The 23,539-nt window shown below is 39.0% G+C and overlaps 1 protein-coding gene across 11 annotated transcripts in view; it reads right to left on the reverse strand.

The window, feature by feature from the left end:
• cacna1aa (calcium channel, voltage-dependent, P/Q type, alpha 1A subunit, a) overlaps positions 1-23,539 on the reverse strand; it is a 90,088-nt gene that overhangs the window by 63,922 nt on the left and 2,627 nt on the right. For all 11 annotated transcript variants that reach the window (XM_086288931.1, XM_086288927.1, XM_086288926.1 and 8 more), the window contains exons 2-3: positions 6,576-6,681; positions 6,161-6,300 (exon numbers count right to left, since the gene is read on the reverse strand). In XM_086288931.1, the coding sequence (XP_086145057.1) occupies positions 6,161-6,300; positions 6,576-6,681 (246 nt within the window). The remainder of the gene's footprint in view (positions 1-6,160; positions 6,301-6,575; positions 6,682-23,539) is intronic.

The raw sequence follows: 23,539 nt of genomic DNA on the forward strand, positions 1-23,539 counted from the left end.
GGAAAACAATTTCTTCCCTGCCAGGAACAGATGCTCTCTACTGTACATCTTTAAATTCACACACAGAATGCACACACACCTGCATTTAAGTAAAAGGAGAGCAAATGGTTAAGGGGAATCAGATGAAGCAACATCGCTATAACAAAAACCTCATCTCTCCACTTCTGATGAGAAACCAACGCATTATACAAACAACATTTATCCCTGCTATCTCCCTCTGCAGCTTCCTGCTGACTTCAGCTAAAATCCAGCTAAATATCTCTGTCCACATCACTGACTGAATCTCACCATCTCTGCTCCAAGCTCTCCTGTTATCTGTCCTTGTCTCCTTGGTTGCATCTGTGACTATGATTCAAATATTTTGCATTAAATGCACCAGTATGCTCTTTAATGTTTTTATAACATCAATAAAATATTAAGTGTCTCTTGAGCCAGCAATCAGACCTCGACGATCAGCTGACACTCAGAATTTCTCCCAGAATTCACAAGAGCCCACGTCTCCTCCTGCAGGTGGACCGGGAGATCCATTGTAGGGAAAAGAGACCAAAGCCAGACCAAGCTGATAATTTACTGGCTGATCTGGGTTTCTATTCTCACCTATGGCAATGTGGAGAAAAGGATTGCAGATACACACAAAATGCTTGATCCTCAGAGATAGGGTGAGTAGCGCAGTCACTCAAAAGGGGCTTAAAGTACAGCACTGTCCTACACAAGAAAGGAGCCAGTTGTGGTGGGTTTAGCATTTGAATAGAATGCCTCTTAGATGCCTCTTAGGTGAGTTATTCTGGGCATGTTCAACAGGGAAAAGACCCCAGGGTAGACCCAAGACACACGGGAAAGAACATTTTTCTCAACTGGCTTGGAAGCACATTGGTATGCCCCTCGTTCCTCAAAGAGCTGGTGGCAGTGACAGTGGAGAGGGACATTTGAGCAGATTTTGACAGTTCTGCTTAGACTGCACATACATTTTCATTGCATTCATTTCTTCTTTTATAATGAAATTCCCTTTAATAAATTGTAAACTGTGGGAATAAAGCATCACATACAGCTTTGCATTAGTCTGGTAAGCACAATTCTAGACACTTTTTTTTTTTTTTAAATGGGGAGGTAGTACCTCTAGACCGCCCTAGACAGTATTTAATTATCTGAATGTTAAAGCTGCAGGAAATTGCAATAACTTCAAAACACATTTTAAACAGGAAGGCATACTCCTTAGGGATGGTGCAGTTTTGCAGTGGGTAGCACAGTCACCTTAGAGCATGGAGGTTTCTGGCCAGCTCGGTCCCTTCTGTGTGGAGTATTACACAATTCTGCTCAGGAAGCTCACAATGAAAACTAGAAAATGCATTTTCTGAAGAAACTGCAGTGTGGATGTTGATAGCTGAATGTTTTGAGCTGAAATGAAATAATTGTTGAATGTTAAGTTAAAAATGTTGAATGAGCTGAAAAATACAGAATTTTTCACCTGAAAACAAAAGTGCAGAACTGTTGAAAGCTGACGTTCACACATAAAAAGTTGAAAAATTGCTTAACATGATTAAAATGTAAATTAGGAAAACCTGAGTTATGACAAAAGAAAATTCAGAGTCATAAAACATCTGAATGAATAATGAAACCTCATATTATTTAAATCACTGAATGATTAAAATGTGGGAAAGTCCACTAAAGATAGGTAAATCCTGTAAGTTTTGATCGTCCAGTCAGAAAAGATGATTCTAAAAGTCATCATCTGACTTCAAATGCCCAGATCTGAACCACCTGTGTGTAGAAGACAAATCCACCAATGAACAATAAGCTTGAATTTAATGGGACAACCAGATTGCTCAATCCAGTTGACTACTGATATGCTTATTACAGTGTGCAAAACCCTGTCAAATCTGAAAAACTGCTTCTAAATCGAAGACCCTAAGTCCTGTCAAAATCAGTTTTGAACTGCAATGATCCCAAGGAATTGTTCTACACAACAGTGTGTTCTTTATGTTCCTGTTGTCAAAATGCGATGACAGGAAAGATTTAACAAGTGGGGTCTTTCCTGCTGTTGAGACAAACTCCTGACTAAAAATACAGTGTATTTATATGGGTTGGTTAGAATGTTATCCATCTACTTGGATTCACACAGTTCAAAATGTTTACATCTCTGAGCTTTGAAAGACACACTGTTGGAAAGAGAACAACGATGGCTACGTTTTAAGGGTCAAATGATGGCTGTAGAGCAAACACTGTGGACCACAGCAGCAGTTGAAAGAGAAGTGTTTAAGATGAATCTTGGCAGAGTGGCAGACAGAGCTCGTTAAGCAGACAGGTGTGAGCCTGGTTGCTATAGAGACTGCACCCAGTGGCACCACACACACACAGACACGTGCCTCTCATCTGCTGCTTTAAATAAACAGAAAGTGACCCCGAAACAAATGCTTCCCAAGAAAAAACTACAAGTCGTATTGACAAAATTCTTTCACCGTAAGCGCCAGCAATGTCCAGTCTAAAAAATTCTCAGTTTTCATGCCTGTGGAGTTTATTATATGGATGTGGTGACAGTGTAAAGACAGCCTGTACTTCTGATTTTCAGACGAATTTTGGGAGCATTTATACTATTGGAGTCTATGGAAGAGTTGCAGGGAGGAGGCTATGAATTCTTGACATTTACGAAAGAACCATAACATCTATTACAAATGACTGAAATAGTAGTTCTAGCTTCATTCATTTTTTATGCTTCTTTTTAGCTGTTGAATCTAATCAAAAAGTCCTAACACGGGTACAGGAAAGCAAAAGAAAGAAGAGGATGCAATGCAAGAACAGCTGTAAATTAAATGTAACTAGGCTAATAATCAATAGTGGGTGTAGAAAAACAAACAAAGAAACAAACAAATCCAACCAGCTTATTTTCACTGTCAAGCCACTCTGACAATTAACTACAACACACAGGTCAACACCCACAAATGAGACGACTTGGAACAAGACCGTAGAGTAAATAGCTAATCTCGGTGATGTATTCAGACATGTTAAGTGCTATTTGTGTGTTTGTCTTTGTATGTGTTTGAAGAGAGCGCCAGCAAGTGCAGGGAGGGCGAGCAGGACATGGAAAAGAATGTTTGAAGTGGAAATGTCTGGCCGTGTGTGTGTGCGCGCGCCCATGTGGTCACTGTGTTATCAAAGGTTTCCACCAAAGGTTGATAGAAAGGCCAAGTAGCCTTTCATCTTCAAAGAGCTGGACTGCTAAAAACACACTGGCCATTCATAGAAAGCACAACAAAGAACGAGTGCGCCACATGTGTGCAAAATGTATTGACTGCAGGCAGCGTCCTCAATGCATCATGGGAATGTACTATGTGTGTACACTATGTGCTGCTCGGTAAATATTGCTATATACCACAGCTGGTTGACAGGGAGGGTTACAGCGTGATGGCTGCTGTTTAGGCTATACACCAATGTGGTTGTTTCTTCGAGAAATAATCCCTGAATCTGATCATTTCACGCCTCCATCCATCCATCCACCCATCCATCAATTTACTTAGCAGCAGATGGGGTGGAGCTGGTGACACCCAGATGACACTGGGGAGAAGCAGAGCTGTCAATCAATGACAAGGTTTTCACCATTTTTAATTAAATCCACAGCTACAGCCCAGAGTATGCAAAGAAAACCTGCACAGACACAAGAAAAAAGTGCAAACTGCACTCAGAAAGGCTTCGACAAAACCACCACCTTTGTATCAAATCATTATTGTTGTAAGGTGACAGTGCTGACCCCTGTGTTGCCCTAACTTCACACCTGAACCTGCAAAACAGTAGCTCATAATGTATCAGACACTCAGCACAGCATCATTGCCATTGGATTTTCATGGGTGATTTGTCAGGTCTAGAACAAGACTGCTTATGATGCACTTGTCAGTCATCTGTTAGTGATGGACTCGCTGTGAAACTCCACTCGTTAATGCTGATGTTTTTTTAATTTGTTTGTTTTGTTGTTGCTGTTATTTATTGACCCCTTTTCTGAGAAGTCAACAAAAAATCATTGCAAATAAATAACCATCTTGAAGTCTTGCAACTCTTTGTCAAGCTATTGTTGAATAAAATCCTACATGTTTATGACACTAAATTCCAAATAGGGCCACAAAACCACTTGGATAAAATAGATGTCATTAATGAAGGCCATTATGTTTAGAAAGGGTAGTCAACAAGGCTAATATATGCTGATAAAATAGTGCATACATAATCCATTCAAACAAATCTAGCTTTTTTTTTCCAATGTGTGCCATTTAACAGTGATTGCCCTGAGGTCATCAGATAACACTTCTTCTTTTGGCCGCTCCCTTTAGAGGGTCAGCATAGTAGATCATCTGCTTCCATCTCATCCTAACCCTTGCATCCTTTTCTCTTACACCAACCGTCTGCACCACCAACCTCTGATATTCCTCTTTTCCTCCTGCCTGGCATCTTTATTGTCAACATCCTTTGTCTGGTATATCCACGATCCCTCCACTGCACATGTCCAGATTTACCTCTCTAACTTTCTCTTCAAACTGCTCAACCTGAGCTATCCCCTGATACACTCCTTTCTAATCTTGTCTTCCCCCAATGACAATTCACTTGAGAATAATCTACCAACAGATCGAGTGGTAAAATAGAAAAAATTGGCAAAAGAAATCAAAGATCAGCTTTAAGGACATTCTTGTTTCCTTCTGTTGTACCTCCTTATCCTCTCGGCATTTCACTACTTCCTGCTGTCATGCTGACACTTGTCTTCTCACCTCTCTTCTCTGTTTCAGTCGCTCTATCGCACCATGCTGAGAGGAACTTGTCTTCGTGATTGCTCTTATTAAAGCATAAGGACATACTGCTGCACTGGGTGTCTGCTCAGTGCATGTGTGGTGTCCTTGTGCAAGACAGAGACATTTGGGCAGAAAGGAGCAATCACTGGATTCACCGGTTGCTTCGTCTACCCCATGAAGTCCCCACCATTCACCCCATGCACACACAAGTGGACATAATCCCCTCAACATGATAATCTGTGCCACCACTCCCAAACAGCGACATGATTGTATTGCTGCTAGAATTTGCAAAGTTGTTAAGAAACAACTTTTAAATAGATTTCAAAAATAAATTATCAACCAGTTTACTTTTTTTTTTTTTAGCTTTCTTGCAGTTTTTATGTTTTGCAGGTAATTTGCGCTTCAGTTGAACATCAACAGTGAGACATGCAAACACTGTCGTTTGTTAATGCATCACTCATGCATCGCATTCATCTGTGTCACATCAGCCTGCAGCGTCACACAGGTGTGTAGCAGTGGTAGATACATAAAAGAGGCTTACTGTGTCTTTAAAGAAACACGAAGGATAGCAGGAATGACATTTGACAGTCAGCTTAAATGATGGATTAACAGATGGATGCGTCGGGAAAACAGAATCTAGCACAGACAAATGAGCAAGAATGTAAAATGTAAACCCATTTGAATGTGTGTAGACGCCATCATCCGCTTCTCTTCTCTGTCTTTCATTTCTGTCAATCAAACCTATTATCTGATGTCTCTGGTCTTTTCATGTGAGATATAATCTAATAAGTGAAGGCAATAGTAAATCCATCATTTTAATCCCATCATGTCTGAACTCGGCCTTGTTGACACCGTTTCTGTGACAGGTTTCAGGTTGCATTCCATCGCTTCCCTTTGCCCTCGTCTTCACCTTCTCGTTGAATGTTCAAATCAAATATCTCATTTACTCATTCCCCTTTCTTACATTGTCTCTTTCCATTCATTCCTACTGTGTCTCTCTTTCTATTGAGGTAGCGGCACCTGCATTTTTTCTTGCCTTCTCTCTAGTGCTGCTTCCCCCTGTGCTCCCCACCCCTTCTGTCGCTGTCTATATTGTGGTGACATTTGTTCACTACCCAGGCTGCTGGCTGCCTGCAGTTCTGCTCTGTGATCTGACTGCTGCCTTGCCCAGAATGGGGCCTTTCATTAGGTCAAAGGAGCAGGAAAAGGACACTTGCACACATACATGCATACAAACATACTAAAACACATGACAGATTTTGACATGCTGTTGGAAAATCCTTTGTTATGTTTGAGTTTAGTCAGGCACACATTTAGATCTGACTAAAGGTTACATACTGTATTATGTATGTATGTGTCTGTGCTTGGCTCATATACATTTGCTTAATACTCACCCTGTGAGCACTACGACAAAGTCCATCACGTTCCATCCGTTTCTCAGGTAAGAGTTCTTGTGGAAGGCAAAACCAAGCGCCAGGATCTTTATTCCCGACTCAAAACAGAAGATTCCTATGAAATACGGCTCTGTATCATCCTGGGGAGCACAAGAGAAAACAAGCAAAGGAGGAGTGGAAAGACAGGAGAGAGGAAAAGCAGGAAAGGTTATGATGGTTTGAAAGGCACAGAAAGACAAAGTTAGCTGGCAGTTGGCGAATGAGTTTCAGAAGTATTTTTGCAAATAGTCTCATGTGCCAAATAAATTTTAAAAAATAAAATAAAAAATTATCTCACAAATATACAACTATCACCTGAATTTAATTGCATGTACATGTATAACACATGCAATTTTGTCTTGGTTATTCAGCTTACCAGGCGTTCTGAGAGCGGCGTCTTGTCCCCATCAGGCAAATGTTGTTCCAGAGCCAAGACAATGCAGTTGGCAATGATGGTGGCTAGAATCATCCACTCAAATGGAGTGAGGAAGTTCAGTGAAGGAACAAATCTTTTTTAATTGAACCACAAACCACCACATTAATTGCTTGTTAACACAAATATCTCATCACCCTGTCACACGGGAGTGATGCAGCTGAAGCCCTTACTGAAATGCCCAAGTGAGCATCATTTAAACAAGATAAAAGCTCAGATCAACTCAAACTGGTTGCTTGAACAAGACAATCAGTTCATACGTACTCCATAGTCACCACACCTTAATCCAGAGGTTCCCAAAGTGTGGGTCAAGGGGGGCGTGGTATTTTTCTTGTAAAACAAAGGGGGGCCTAGCAAAAAAAAGTTTGGGAACCACTGCCTTAATCCAACAGAGCACAGTTGGATAGTTGGATAGTTATTTAAAAGTGTTACAAATAATGTGCAAATTTACACATACTAGGTCAGGAGTTGCTATTATCATCTTGCCATTGTGGCAAGAACAGAGCAGCACCAACAGAAAAGTAAAAAATTGCAGCACTGCCTTGTTGGACAGATTCACTTATAACGTACTGAGCTAATTTACCTGGCCTGCTAAAAACGTCAGGGCAAATTAAGGGATAATATAGAAAACATCCCTACCCTAACATGAAAGGTCAAAAGGAAGGTCAAATATATATGCAGTTTGAATTCACTGAGTGTAAGCAAGTGTGAAAAGAAAATATAGCAACTCTATCTCAAATGGACCACAGTCTGGCTTCTCTCTGCCACTATTTACCCACACAAATACACACACACACCCACAAGCCATCATTATGAGTCAGTTAAATATGTTCTGCTAAGTATATTTTCTGATAACACACCACCCACACGGACAAGCAAAACAAAGATACACTTTAATATAGCCTGTGTCTTTTTGTGTAAGTGTGTGATAACCAGTGCTGGGCAAGTTACTTTGAAAAAGTAATTAATTATAGTTCCTAATTACTTCTTCAAAAAAGTAACTGAGTTAAAAGATACTAAAAGTATTTAATTACTTGGAAAGTAACTATTACATTACTTGTTTATTGTTTATTGAATCATATTTCATAACTTTAAATGCAAATTAAATTGTCAATTTGAAAATCATAAGCACAAGTTTCACAAACAACAAGTTATTTGCAGCCATTTACCTTTTACCTTTAAATGGTTTTTATTACCATTTCAAACTATTTACACAACAATCAGCTGTTCTGCATTCAATAAGATGCCACACAAATTATTTGTGCCACTCCAAAAAAATAATTTCTGTCCACTATAAAGGAGAACATCACAGCCTGATCCCTGCAGGCCTGACAGCAGCAGGTGTATCACTCCTGTTTGTTTGTTTTTTACCTGGAGACAGCAGTCGCCTCATTGTTCTGACACACAACACCAAACTATCCACAACACTACACACTAACTACACAAGACAACACATTAACTACACACTCCAAACATGCTAAATGTCACAAATCGCTCACATCTCAAAGCTGGCTCTCTCTCTTTTTCTTTCTCTCTCTCTCTCTTTCTTGCCGCCTGTCACTCCTAGTCACTCCTAAAACTTCCCCCTCTTCCTAAACAACCAAAAGTCACGTTGCCATACCTTTTTTTGATTGGTCGACAAGGTACATTTTTCCACCAACACGAAAGGGCGTTTTTTTGTTTGTTTTTTGGGGGTCATAAGCAGAGAGTGCTTGCTAGCGCTGTCCTTAGACAGTAAACGTGACGAAACTATTGAGGAAAAAACTCAGCATATATTGTTTATCATGACTCTGGTTTTACGTGGCCTATCAACACAATTTAAACACTGGTATATATCACCTTGTTGCTTTGTCATCTTAAAGTGGTCATGTGATTGGCTTACCACGACTACTTTAGTGTTCCTGAGTCAAACAGAAGCACTCATGCGATTGTTTTGCCCCCTTAGCTCCAGCTGTTGTACCAAAAAGTGATCGTCGGTCAGAAAGTGATTGCCGCCCGCGGGAGCACGCGCAGCTGCTTAAAGCTGTAGCGCCCAGATTACTTACAGCTATTTCCATGCAACTGATATAAGATGCAGTAAGCTGAACACAGCTTCAGCCGTCTGTTTGTTGAAAAATAGTAACGCGACCGCACTGCATTTTCTTGTTAGTAACGGTATCGGCGTTGTAACTATAGAAATAGTAATCAGTTAGATTAGTTAGTAACGCCGTTACTTGTAACGCCGTTATTCCCATCACTGATGATAACATGCCTGGGCACTGACTGAGGCTTATTGTGGCATCACCATTTGGCTCTCAGTATGTAGCATCCGGCAGCTAGTACAGAAATTGAGCCAGAGATAGGGAGAGAGAGAGAGGGAGTACCTTATTACATATATCTAAATCGTTCTTTTTTCTCTAACACACAAACACGCCCACACATCCAGACACACAAATGCACACACAGGCCGAGTCTTCCCTAGTTAGTGCCTCTATCTCATTAAAATCATGGGATAAATTATTACATTTAAAGGAATCAAGTAAACAGACTAAGAAAAAAAGTGATCAGAGGACCAAAAGAAGTAACTAAAGTAGAAAAATCACACTGTGTATAAATATACACAAAACACATGGTCGAAATCTATTCCTTCCCTTTCTTCGTCACCTTTTTTTCCTACTTTCATGCTTCCTTTGGGAGCAGCCATTCCCATGGCAGGGGTGGGAGGGGAAAACTGAACAATGAAAAGACAGAAAGGGCGAAGAAGCTATTTATAGAACATTCATCATGTGTTTAATGTATGTGAGTGTCTATGTGTGCTGAGATCGTGTGCATGTGCTTGACCACTTTTCACACATTACCAGAAAACCCAAGGCGCTGTTCAATTAGCCTCCTTGCTCCCAGCTATGCATATAAATGTATGTATACACATGTAAATGTGTTAATCCATGACAGTGCATGAATGTAGCTGAGTGAAAAGGGGAAAGAGAGAGAACCTGAACCTTTATATCTATTAGCCACATTAGTCTTCTGTTATCATTACGGCAGGGCAAAATATAAAATAATAACGCTAATGTTGGAGGAAAACGTTATCAGTCCTGTCCATCTGTTAACGTATTTGGACAGTGTTAATTTAACACTTTACATTACTATATATATATATATATATATATATATATATATATATATATATATATATATATATATATATATATATAAATTGCTATATATAAATATTTAAATTGCTATATATATATAAATATATATATATATATATATATATATATATATAAATTGCTATATATAAATATTTAAATTGCTATATATATATATATATATATATATATATATATAGAGAGAGAGAGAGAGAGAGAGAGAGAGAGAGAGAGAGAGAGAGAGAGAGAGAAATTTCATATTTTATTGATTGCAATAAAAGCAATAGATAAACTGGGCTGTGATTTACTGACATTCAGCATGTGTATGTGTATGTACACTGTAATAGGGACAGCAGTAGGTTGCAGACAAAGATGTCTCGCCAAGTAAAGGTAAGTGAGGCCACAAGTGAGGCCAAATTACACACACACACACACACACACACACACACACACACACACACACACACACACACACACACACACACACACACACACATCTATATATCTTCAATAACATTGTTTTTAACAGAATCTGTGAAAAAAAATTGCCATATTGAGACAATTGTTTTGCTGCAAGTAATCATTAACATTTAGAGAGGACTTCCATAAAGAGGTAAAACAGTGTCTACAGCTACTACGACTACATGGTGGAGGCTCTGTCATGGTTTGGAGCTACATGCCAACAAGTAGTGCTGCAGATCTTGTCAAAATGAATGGAATTACACCGGGAAAATATCTCAAACACACTGCCAATACAATATAAAGGTGGTTATACCAAATATTGACTTTCACGCTTGTTAGAATTGTACAAACTCTATTTTTGTGTCGTCTACTGTATGACCATATATGTTCGTACATGATTTCAATAAATCACTGCACCCATTTCCCATAAAGAAATGAGGCGTGGCTCGAGACTCACAGTATTCCACAGAGGCCTTATGTTTGCTTTCTCCTGCCTCCTCTCTTCCTCAGTAAAACCCTTGCCTATATTTCCTTCCAGCTTACTCTGTTAAGCCTCCTCTCTCACACAAGTCTGTGCTCACATACGACTATCCCCGCTTCCAGTCATCTCCCAAATTGTTTTCTTGTCCTCTTCCCTTTTGCTTTCCCTTCTTTTCGCTTAGTTTCTCCCACCGTCTTCCTATCCCTCGTCAGTCCACCTTTGTCTTACCGAGCACGCCCATCAGTCATCCCTATCTGTATCATGCCATCTCCATTCAGTATCGAATGAGAGGGAGAGACAAGGAAAGAGAGATGCTGCGTCAGCATGAGGACACAGACATCGAGAGCCAGCATGTTAGGGAGGAGGAAAATATATGGAGAGTTAAAATGAAAGAGAGGGAGAGTAAAAAAAAGGAGAGAGAAAGAAAGAAATTGTCCTGTGGGCACAGACATGATTGAAAGGAGTGAGTGGTGGGGAATAAAAGGGAGAGAAGGAGGCAGGGAATATTAGGGGGAGGGAAACAACAACATGGTTGGGGGTGGGGGGGTTGGGGGCAGAGACTAAGAGTGCAGGACAGGAATACAGCAAAAGAATAACAAAGGGGTGTGAGAGTATTGCAGTATTTCGTTTCTGTATGCCCTTTTGGAACTAGGTTAGTGGCAGAAATCACACTTACTAACACACACACACACACACACACACACATACTGTACTGTACGTACACAGATGCACAGTGGCATACAATACTGTGAAAAATAATTGGCGCCAAATGAGCACATGTGCAGATTAGATCATTGTAATTATTTGAAAGCACACACAGTGTTGCTATCACAATACCTAAACACTTCTGCCCCTCCCTCCACTGATCTAATCTTTTCCATACTGACATTCAAGCACACATGATGCATGGACACACATACACCAACACTAGACATCACTTCACTACGCTATTTTTGTCTGCCAGTGGAGTCCAGACCAGCTGCTACCCTTTAGGAAGGTGCCAGCCTCCCCATTAAGATAAGGAAGTGTGATAGCATGGGCCTGTTTTTTGTTTTGAATTCTGGCATTCATTTTATGTCTGATAAAGCATGCAATGTTTATAATGTTTGTAAACATAATATTTTCACTGTTTATAGTGGCTTATTTGACTTTTACTCTTAAATACAAAAAAAGAATAAATGAGGGGTACGATGAGCACTGTGCCTCTTTCTCTCATTATGTGAAAGAGGCCCATGTTTTAGGTATCCTACATTCACCATTTGTTGTTTGTTTTCTTGCTGACAAACATCCAAAGTAACTTATGAATACCAGTGTTGCAAACACATATTTGGCTTTCAAAAATGTGCCAAAAAGAGTTTGTGTTGTTTTCAAGAAGACAAACAGGAAGATGTTGAACCGTAACTTAGCAGCCTTCCCTTTTCTCTCTGTCAGTTTATTTATATCCCTCACTTCTTTCCCCTCCGTCCCCTTCTCTCTCTCTCTCTCTGGGTCCTGTTCCATTATGCAGCAGTGGCAAAACAGCTCAAATCATTTCCTCATTTCTTCACTTGCTTATCACTTTTCTCTCAGAAGCACTGATTTGGTCAAATGAATAGGATTAAGCAGTGTGGTTAAAACCGATCTAATTATTTTGATAATCAGCTGCCCTAAAGATAAGAGACACGGCTGAAGTGCTCCATTTTAGTCCACCATTATGCGATTTCAATAGATTCTTATGAACTGCAGTTAATGTTTCTTTTAGCAATTCAAATCTGGGCTTTCAGTTTTGCTTTTAGGAAGATTTGGGTAAAAAAAACAACAAAAAAAACAGGAATGGATTAAAGTTTTTTGGGGGGGTTTTGCTTTTTTTTTAAAGAATTATCCAGCAATAATAAAAACTAAATGGTCTTTAAATTAGTTTGTAATTTTAAATAATCCCTTCAGTATCTCCCTGTCATGGTCCCCGTGCCTGCTCGGCTGGCCCTGTGTGGCTACATGTTATGTTTTGTCTTTTTTCTCTCTCCTCTCTCTCTGCTCGCTGCCTGGGCGGAGCTCATTGTGAGCTCCCGGCCTCCACCACCTGTAGGCAATCACCTGTGGCTCCTCACCTTGTTTGCTCCCGCTACTTAAGGCAGTGACTGAGAGCACCTCGCCGCTGGACTATTGAATAACGCTCGTCAGTGCTACTTTAGCCTCAGCCAGTTTTGAGCTCTGTCCGTGAAAGTTCCGTGCTAACTCTTGTTCTCTGTATGCAGATTTCTCGTGCTTGGTTTGGTGACTCTGGACGCTTTTCCCGACCCTGGCCCCCCTCTCCTTCACCTGTATATAGTGCACCTGGAGTGTGTAAATAAACCTGTTTTTCTGAGATTTCAGTCTGTGCCGAGTCCTCCCTGCTCCTCCGTGACACTCCCTCCTTAACTGCAAAGCCTCTTTACATGAGACAATATGCCTCCAGAATTAAAGCAAATTCATGCTGCTGGTCCAACCAGCACCAAAAATAAAGGTTTTACATTTTACATTTGACACAGCTTTGATTGCTTTGCCAAACGAATGGGAGCACCCAAAGGCCTGTTTAGCCCTGCTTGGCCTCTCTTACTCTCACTTAGCATCATTCAGTGTGTAAAGGCCTCACAGCCGCCCACTCTCCCTCCGTGTTTATTCCATACAGCATATGTTGTGCCCGCATCTCACCCCTGCCACTGCCTCCTCTCCCTCATCACCCACACACAGCCGAGTTGTCACTTCGTACAAGATGCTGACGGTGCTGTGTGTGTATGTGTGTCTGCGCTCTATGTAAAGTGCAGCATTTGACTTTCTTTTCTTTTTTTCCCTTTTTTTTCTTTTACATTATGTTAATGAGAAGTTTGTTTGTGTATCGAATGGCACTTGCTGATTTAACAGTGAGAACTGACTTGCTTTTCACAACCAAAGCGTGCTCACGAATGTGCAAGCTTGAGCGTATGCCAGCACGCCCTGCAGGTAGAGTGCAGGTTTCCAGCAGGGTTTGTGTAGTATCAGCTGCTACACGTGACCAAAAAACATGAGCATGAAAAAATCAATCCATCACAGACTCTCTCTCTCTATTTTCTCTCTATTCACGTATCCAAATCCCAAAAATAGCTCTTCCCCACGTCACTGTGCCCCTCCACACATACACACACACACTCGCAGACATAGACACATTCTCAGAGAGACACACACGCGCACACGTCCGAACTTGCGACTGAATTATTCAGCAGAGCCCGAACGCAGAGCTGAGAGAAAAGGAAATAAGAAAAATCTGAAGGGAAAGGAGACGGGGATGAAAAGCAAAAGAGAAAGAAAAAGAGAATCAATTTTATCTGCATACAGTTAACATGGATAGGCAAACAGATTTGTGACCAACAGGCTTAGGATCATTCATTCACATTCATAGATAAATATTATGATAAAGGATGGCTGTCCAGATTCATAGTTGGTCAGCTGTTCATTCTTGTTTTGATTGGGGGAGGGGGGCAAACAAACAAAAAAACAGGATTTCATGAAACTGAAATTAGATAGTGTGGTTTTGTTTTTCAAATGGTAAAGTAGAAGATTTGTTCAGCAAAATATGAATCGTATACAATTAACTAAAGCACAGTACCAATCTATGCGAAAAGTATTTAGAGTAGAGGCATTCAGCTGATATGCTGCAATAACAGAGTGACCAGCACAGCCACAAGATCTTGACCCCATTGAGCAGTTAAGGAAGTACCTTAACTAATGGGGGGCTGGGGAGGTTTAGCACTCTATTAATGTAGTGGTATCACTAATTGTGAGGCACTGATGGAACAGCAGAGTTGGCCTAGGTGCATCTCTGCACATAGTGGGTGACACAAAGAGAGAGAGAGAGAGAGAGAGAGAGAGAGAGAGAGAGAGAGAGAGTCCAGTCTACACCAGTGAAAGAAATATTGTCTACTTAAAAAATAATGTATTATTGGCTGTCATTGTCATTAGTGGGTGTAAGCGTTCTGATAGTATTTTCAGCTCATTGCATGTGTTTTAAACAGCTAGCATCAACTGTAGGCTCATAAGATACATTAGCTAACAAGTGAGCTGTAGTTTTTATGAATTGTCTGTGTCTTTTAATACATTTAAAGCCGAGCACTAGTGATACAATATGACCGAAGAGGTAAAAAAAAATCTAAATCAAAAACATGATGGTGTTTAGCACTGGGGGATTTCACTTAAAGAACCAAATCTCTGTCACACAGCTAGCTGCTAAACAACACAATGATTTTGATTTTGCTCCAATTGCTCATTGACAATATATTAAAATAGCACTCACTGGTACCATATGAGAAATAATGTAGCTTACATGCATCATTTACTCTCTGTGATCTGTCACCCCATTTAGCTTACTTGAAGTAAGGGCATGGTAAGCTAGATCTTCTGATGAGTTTATGAGCTGTTCTTTTTTGAGTGTGGAATGACGCACAGCATAGATCTTTAACAACTTTAAGAAAAAAAACAAGAATTGCTTGCACGAGTTCTAATGTATTATCTCTAATCCACACAAGGTCAAACTTATGCACACAGGCTCAAATATAAACATACGCCTCCAATGATATTTGGTTAACTGTCTTGTAGCTACTTGCACTTTGACCAAAAGCCTTTGGTAGCCACCAACAAGCTCCTGGCATAATTCTGGTTGGATATTTGATGTTTCTTTTTGGCATAACTGGCATTTAAATGAGTTTCTTGGCAGCTTTTAAATGTAGTCTATACATTTTCAATAGAGTTGAGGTTGGGGCTTTGGGAAGTCCATTCCAGATGCTTAATGTTAGCCTGCTTTATTCATTCCAAAACCAAGTTTGATGTCTTTTTGTGCTTATTGTCATTTTGAAACAATCACTATTGTCCAAGTTTCAACTGTTGATCTGAAGAGAAGTTCAAGAATTTGAAGGTAGTCCTCTTCCTCCATTATTCTATCCACTTTATGCAATGCACTAGTACCACTGGCAGCAAAGCAGTCCCAGAGCATGATGCTGTTACTACCATTTGGTACAGAATTCTTAGATTAGGAATGTTTCGCCTTTATTCCTCCAAACTTTTGTAATTTTGCCTCAATGTTTGTCTCGGCGGACTAAAGAATTTTCTCTAGAAGACATTTGACCTGTCCACGTGGACAGCTACAAATCTCAGTTGAGCTTCAAGGTGTTGATCTTGGAGCAGCGGCTTCTTACTTGGTGGGCACCCTTTCAGTCCGTGGCAATGTAAAACTCACTTCTCTGAGTTTCAAACTGGTGTTTCAGCTGTTTCCAGTTTCAGACAAGCTTGAGCCGTGGTGGTTCCTGGGCTGCTCTTTAAACAATTTTCTCTCATCTGACTGTGACAGTTTGGGTCTTCTTACAGACATTGAGGAAAGTGGTGGCACAACTTGTGTCCAATTGTTTGAACTTATGATCTTGAATCTGCAGTTGTTTAGTTGTGTAACTCTACCATTCTGTGTCACAGATTGTCACTGACTTCCTTGAACTTTTTCATTTATCTGAGTTTTGGACAATCCAGTTAGTGCTGTTAAGCAAATCCCTTTTATGCTCCAAGGAGCAAACTGCCAGTTGTAGTCAATCATGATCACTAATGAGAAGTTAATAGGCCTTGGCCTTGTCAAGTTGAAAGACATCGTAGAAACTTCAGTACCAATTATCAAAAGATTTAAGTGACTATATGCATATATTGGAGCCTGTACATATACTTTTGACCCTTTGTGGATTAGAGAAAATCCAAAATAAATTCAAACTTGTGCACCCATGTTTTAAGTGACTGAAAATGTGTGGTGCACAATATTTCACCCCGCAAAAAGAACAGTTCATAAAAAGAAATTAAGTATTTTGTACAACAATTTTGTTCCAAAAATGACTGTGCTATCTGTTGTCTTCAGCTTGAAAAGAGTAGACAATGGAAAAAGACAGAGAGACCTCACAGAGAACTCAGTGTTCCCTACTTCTATGAAAAACCATATATCATGTCCTGCAGATGATCAATATCAGCAGAGCACACCCGTTTAAACCACTGTTTTATAAATATTCCAAAAATATCGATTGATTCATAAAGGTATGAAGAAGGGTATACATGTGCATGAGCTGAACGGGAACAGTAAGAGATAAGTAAACTTAATGAGAATGAAGTTGCAGCTGTCAAAACGTTAACATTTTTAGACTAACATAGCAAAAGGCTCAAGCAGCCAGTTAGGCAAAGAGCAGTGGGAGGAATGAGAGGAACAATGATGGTAGGACTGTGAGAAGGAGAAGGAAAGCATGATGGACAGGAATTGAGCAAATGAGAAAAGTAAAGGTAGTGAAACGTGAGAGGAGATGACAAAACATCACATCCTATTAATCAAAGTGAGTGAGAAAAAGAGTAAAAGAAAAAGACGAAGGAAAAGAGAGGGAAGGATTGGCATTAGCTTTCATTGTGTGCATGTTACTCAACATTTAGGGATGTCGTGAGGACAAAAAGGTTCCCACATACCATTTATGGTCAAGACTTGGTGTTTTGGTTAAGATAAGGGCAATGTTAGCTTTCGGCATGTAGCTGCTCAGTGCACTGCTTGTCTGAGTGACAAAAGCAAGTTTGCGTTGAAGTCCAGGTTGCATTCAAGCAGGCCGTCCCAGAGTGTTTGTCTCTCCAGCACTTTGTGTTAAATGATTTATATGCAGACAGGCAGTTTGGTTGTCTCTCTCCATTGTTTCTCATTAGGCTTACTGACTTCCACCCTCCTCTCTCTGCTTCTGTCTTCCCATTGTCAATCTCTCTGGTGAACCAAATGTTTGATTTTCACTTTTGGGATTCACATATTCAATTTTGTATTTGTAAGTATGTGTAGGTGTGATTTAAACTACCTCTTATTGCTGCCAATACACCGTACATGTGTTTGCAGTTCTAAAATAAGGATCCTTAAAAAAGTAACATCTTTAATTACACCCAAAATTAAGTATGCTTTCCAAGTCATGTCCCCCCAACCAACCAGCCGACAAGGCAGAGCAAAAAATACTGCTGATTACAACAAAAGTGCAAGAGTCCAAAAAAAGGGTTATTTTGGAGAGCTGAAACAGCCTTTTACCTCATCTTAACACTGTAACCCTCACCTAACACAACAGGTTAAGACATTTGAAAAACACATTCTTAACAAAGACTTGCTATTTTAGTTTTTTGTTAGCAGTGTGGCTACAATGAGACCTCTATGTGAACTGGAGGACATAAAAGGAAAGAGAGCTAAAGAAAGGAGGGCAGTGTATCATCAGTGAAAAGTGCTCTTTTCAAGCAGCTCCTGTTATTTTTAGTCTGGCCTGATGTGAAAGACGAACTCTTGGACATAACCACACTGGATTTTTTTAAAAAAAGAAGAAAAAAAAAAAACAACCCATATGAGAAGTACATCTGTATCAAATGACAGAAAGAGAAACAAATAGGCAGCAAAGAGATGGCTGTCCAGTATCTACAAAATTAAGCTGGTGTTTTTAGCTATCAGCTAACAGTAGCAGTCTGGAGGAAAGCTAGTAAAGAGTTATGATTCTGCAATGATTATCGGCTTACAAAATGTTCATGTTCACAAAGAAAGCGTGTTGCAGCTACTAAAAATGGCCATCCAGGAGTCCGAATTAAGCTATTATTATTATTATTATTATTAGATTGACTTAATAAATCACATTTTTGAGATAATTACCTGAAAGTTTAAAAATTTAGCCCCAAATTTTGACTTTCGACTGACAAAAAATAACTTTGTTTTTTGTTTGTGGAAAAAAGCTCCATATTCCCTGGACCACATTGACACTGTATAAACAGTAAGTACAATTTCCTGCTTTTCTCTGTATGTCTCAGACAGACACTCCTGAAAAATCCCAGTGGGTTTCCCAAAAGGCAATTAATAAAATATCATACCAAACAGCATATGTCAGCGAATGTAGGAAACTTCAATCAGCCTATCCTACAAAAGTATGAAAAATTTAAAGCACTTCCACACTCTATTTCTTATATTTTAATAACCTTTTAAATGATGTAGGTAATCATTTTTATTTGCTTGTTATTAGAATTTTCCTTTAGGTACCACAATGGTAACTGTCTGCAAAAACACAATTTAAAGCTTCGGCTATAAGACTATTTAAAAATGTACTTTTTTATCAATTATCAACCTCTGTCATTAAAGAAACACAAAAGCCAATAAAGCTCATTAAATTTGACTAAAATTTGAACGAATTAAGTGTTCTGCAAAAACAAAACCAATGGTGCAACTATCTCATATTGCACTGTTAAAAAATTACTTCCAATAATCTTCATCGCACCAGCCTCAGCCACCCAGTATCTATGGTCTTTACAGCATCTGTTACACTTTTAATACCACAGAAAAACAAATACACTGTTTCCTGAATTTTCCTGTTGAATTGATACCAAAGTATTAGTCATGTCTTAATAAAAGCTTTTTAAGAATGACCCCCCCCCCCCCCCCCCCCCCCACACACACACACACACACCCCACAAAAAGGCCAAATTTGCCCATCTTTAATGGTCAGTCATTGTTGTCTCCAGTTCCAAAGCATTATCCATGTCTAGCATCAAATACAAAACTATAATATGATTTAAAAAATGCCCTTTAGTGTACTGGCATGAACACAGAGCACAAGCACACCATTGCCTTACAGCATATACAGACCCTGAAAAAATTTATTGTTTCTATTAATACTATTAAAAATCTGATAAATGTATTTGTATATAAATAAAGCTTTTGGATGTTGAATATTTCACCATTTGTGCAAGGAAATTAAGGAACCATCATTAGAAAAATAGGTGTAAACATATATAATAAACATAAGCACGACTGATAATGGCACCTACAGCGTATGCAGAATGTTTGAAGAAAATCTTCAATGGCACTGGATGCCCAGGCAACGTGTCAGGTTACAGAGTTCTGAATACTGAGTTTTACACATTATATATAGCAACAAAATATTAAGAGGCCACCAGAAATTCTTAAATCTCCCTCACGCCCACATTAAGATTATTAAAAGGCATAATTTGTGTTCCATTTCATGAGAACAGTGTTGCTATAGATAGAATATACTGCATATAGACTTCTCTATTTACAAAAAAACAACAAAAAAACAATTGACGATGATGATGCAATGGCACCATATGGTGTACATGCAGTGTCTACTTGTAAAGCTGCGTCAGTGTGTATGTGTTTGTCTGCACATGTTAAAAAATTTGTGTGTAATGCATAGATGTAGATTACCTAAGCTGACCCAGCACGACACATTACTTAAACAGAAAAAAATGAATTACATGAAAATGCATTTGCAGGGTTTACAGAATCTCATTGGGTGACACCTGACACCCTTGGACAAGGTCATTCCTATTAGATGACCCTTTTAGTTTCAGCTTCCCTCTGCTATATGCTCTAACATGCATTGTGCAGTAATTTCAGGTACAGACATTATTGCGACAGAATAATTCATAATACTTGTTCAAATACAGGATTGTTTATTGATGAATACGACTAAAATGTAATTTCATTACTATTGTTTCAGCTCTTAACTGTTATGACACACCAGAAAGAGCCTCCACAAGATAACATTTAAGTCTTTGACACTGAATTGTTGCCAGCTCAGTTTTAACGGTTACCTTTGTTCTGGTACCAACTTTTTACACTAACTTTTTATTCTAACTAGCCTTACTCACTTCTAGCTAGCTGACTCACTGTGACTGCACACATTACCTTGTTAAAACTGCAGACATTGTGCTGCCAAAGATACTCAATGATACCAATTATTTTCAAAAATGGTTATAAGCGTGTGTATGATGTCAATCAGCCCCTAAAAGTCTAAGCAAAGTGTGTGTGGGGTTTGCCATTACTGGAAATAACTATTCACTGTTAAGTAGCTCACACTTTCCTATCAACATATAACCCACAGCAGTCATTTAATTAGCAACCAAAGAGTTCCTGTGTCCTGTGGCTCCTAAGTTCCGACACTTGCCCAGTGGAACCAACCTATGGACTGAAGTCTGGAGCTCTGAAAGATGACACATTTTTTACATAAATTTGGTAGAAAGAATTTTGTCACTTGTGATTTGTTTGTTTGATAGTAATTGACATTATTTGTAAAATATAGTTAATGCTAAAATGTATATCTCTAAATGCATTTATTGTTTAGAAAATTAGTTTAATTTATAGATTGGTGACGAATTAAAGGGAAACTGTAGAACAGTGAGGGGATCTGGTAAGACTGGTATGTTACGGGAGGCTTTTTCTGGCTTGTTTGAGACCTCCCTTAGAGGGAGATCACTGCAAATCACTCTGAAGTTGTGAGTGATCACCGTTGTCCTGGGATGAAATATTTCTATCCTGTTGGGTGTGATCTCTTCCAGGATGACAATGCCCCTATCCATAGGGTCCGTGAGGGGTCGTTGAATTTATGACTATAAATGATGTGAATCATATGCTATGACCTTCACACTTCACATATTTCAAATTGAACACTTACGGACCGACATATTAGATATCCCTCTTTTCAGCATATCATCAAAGCGCCAATTATTTTTCAGATAAATATTGTTGTAACAAAAGGGAAAAAGCTAGGATTAAATCGCATCTGAGCACTACTTCTAAACTATTCACAGTTTGTTTGTTTTTTATAAAAATGAAATGACGCAGTATTGAGACTGCACCCCATGATGCTATTTCTATTTAAATGACCAAATATTAGCCTAGTGTATGTAAATGTGCACGTGAGAGCACAGTTATTTATGTGGCACTCCCACGGGCTCAGTTCACAACTAAATAAAGCCGCAGGTCACGGTTCGACCTGTTAGTGAGTCCACTGAGACTCACACGTCTGGTGAATCAAAAAGCTGTTTCAGTCTGCACTCAGAAAAAAAACAGTCAGTTAAATCTACCAAATAACTCAGCATGCAACACTTGCATGTATTGCAGGTTCAAATCCATCAATTACATTTCATGAGCAGCATTCACTGTTGTTTTATGTAGTAGATTTAATTTAATGTTGTGTATGTATTGAGCAACCTTATGCCCAGGTAAAGCTCTGTAATTTAAAATGTTTGCAGACAGAAGGGGAAACAGGAGCTTCCAGAGAAAACAGGTAATAGTTACACCTCATAATTAACAATAAGTAAGTAATTATCGGGAGGTAAACCAACACCCCAATGCTGCCGTAACAAAAACAAAACCATTTAAAAAGTGCTTGACTGATTTATTGGGCTGCCTGTCTTAAAAACCACATCTGTTTTAGAAGTAGGTGAAAAAAAAGTCTAAAAGCTGTATTGTTAGTTATTAGGCAAACAAAAAAGTGCCTTTATATTTATACACAAATTTGAGCCGCCACACTGGACTTCTTATGAAAGTCAGAAATTAATCATGTATAATAAAACTTTTTTTGGTTGTTGTTCAGAAAGGTAGGTAACTGTAGTTTGGCATCTTAATAAAAAAAAATGTGTGTTTCACTATTTCTTCTGCTTTTCTATAAAACAACGCATTTGAAAATTCACAGGCAACAACAATAATTATATTTTAGCAATAAAAATATGATTTGGATTAAATAGTTTACGCATACTGATGGATTAACATTAGAGAGACATTAAAAAATATTTAGTTAATTTAATTTATGGAAGCTGTGGCACCAACCTTACACTGGGTGGTGGTTTTGCATGTGACATCATCATGTCTCTCAACCCCTTCCCTTTTTTTTTATAAGAAAAAGCTAGCTTTTTGTTAAAAACTCAAATATAGCTCAAATTTTAAAACAACAAGAAAAATGCACAAAATGCAAATGAATCACACAAGACACAAAATGTGGACAAAGACATGCAAAATGATTCTAAATGGTTTCAAAGAGATCCAACGTGACCACAAAGGAATGCAAAACAACTACAGAGGGAGGCAAAAACTTCAACCATGGCACACAGAATTACATAAAACTGAGAAAAATCAGCTTCTATCATTGGCTGTACAGCTATTTACATAATTAGGATTGGGGTGTCCTTGTGGCCTAAGAGCGTATGTATGTGTATGTGGTTTTGCATGTGACAGTGAATACCACTCTTCTCATTTGGTCTATCTCTACAGTCTGCTACAAAGTCTGATGAAGGAATAAAAGACAAGAAATATTAGATCAAATAAGCAAAAAGTGAACAATGCCCTGTCTTCATTAGCGTTATCTTTGCAGGCACTACCAAATATGCTCGGAAGAAAAAAATCCAAACAAACTGAAAAGAAAAGAAACTATATTTTATTTCATAATGTGAAGCTATCTGGTAACGGATACGACAGTTTGTAAAGTGACTTCTTCAGACAATTTGCTATAATAGGAAAAGCACAAGTGGTTGTTAATAAAAACAATTCATGCTCTCAGTAAGCAAGTTGACTGTATGTTTAACTGTTGATTCGGTGGTAATGTATACATACACATATAACCTCAAAATCCCTGCACACTCTTGCGTTTGCTCAGCAACACATCTGTCATTTAGTCACTAAGACATGATTCAGAGGCGCTCTAAGTATCTATGCACGGGAACAACCCAATTAGTGTGTGTAGTTATGTCATGGCTCAAGCATCAGCATAGATCAATATAATCATTACTCCAATTTTCCCTCTTGTCATTAACAGTTGCACAGAAACTCACTTCCACATTTGCATGCATTCATGCCTGCATACACAAATCCTGGAAATGAAAATACCGAAATCACTTTTCATTTTCTCTCCCTAGGAAACCTGCTGGTTTCAGAAATGTGAAAATGCAGGGGATTGCTGGAAATGCAACACTGTCACACTTAGTGGTTGGAGTAGGCCTACACAAGCACACACACACGCACGCACACAGTG

The sequence above is a fragment of the Aulonocara sp. 'chitande type north' Nkhata Bay genome, linkage group LG4, assembly GCF_057382095.1.
Source record: "Aulonocara sp. 'chitande type north' Nkhata Bay isolate Kocher_YH1m ecotype deep benthic linkage group LG4, A_spYH_male_GT1.1, whole genome shotgun sequence".
In the NCBI taxonomy this organism is placed as follows: domain Eukaryota; kingdom Metazoa; phylum Chordata; class Actinopteri; order Cichliformes; family Cichlidae; genus Aulonocara; species Aulonocara sp. 'chitande type north' Nkhata Bay.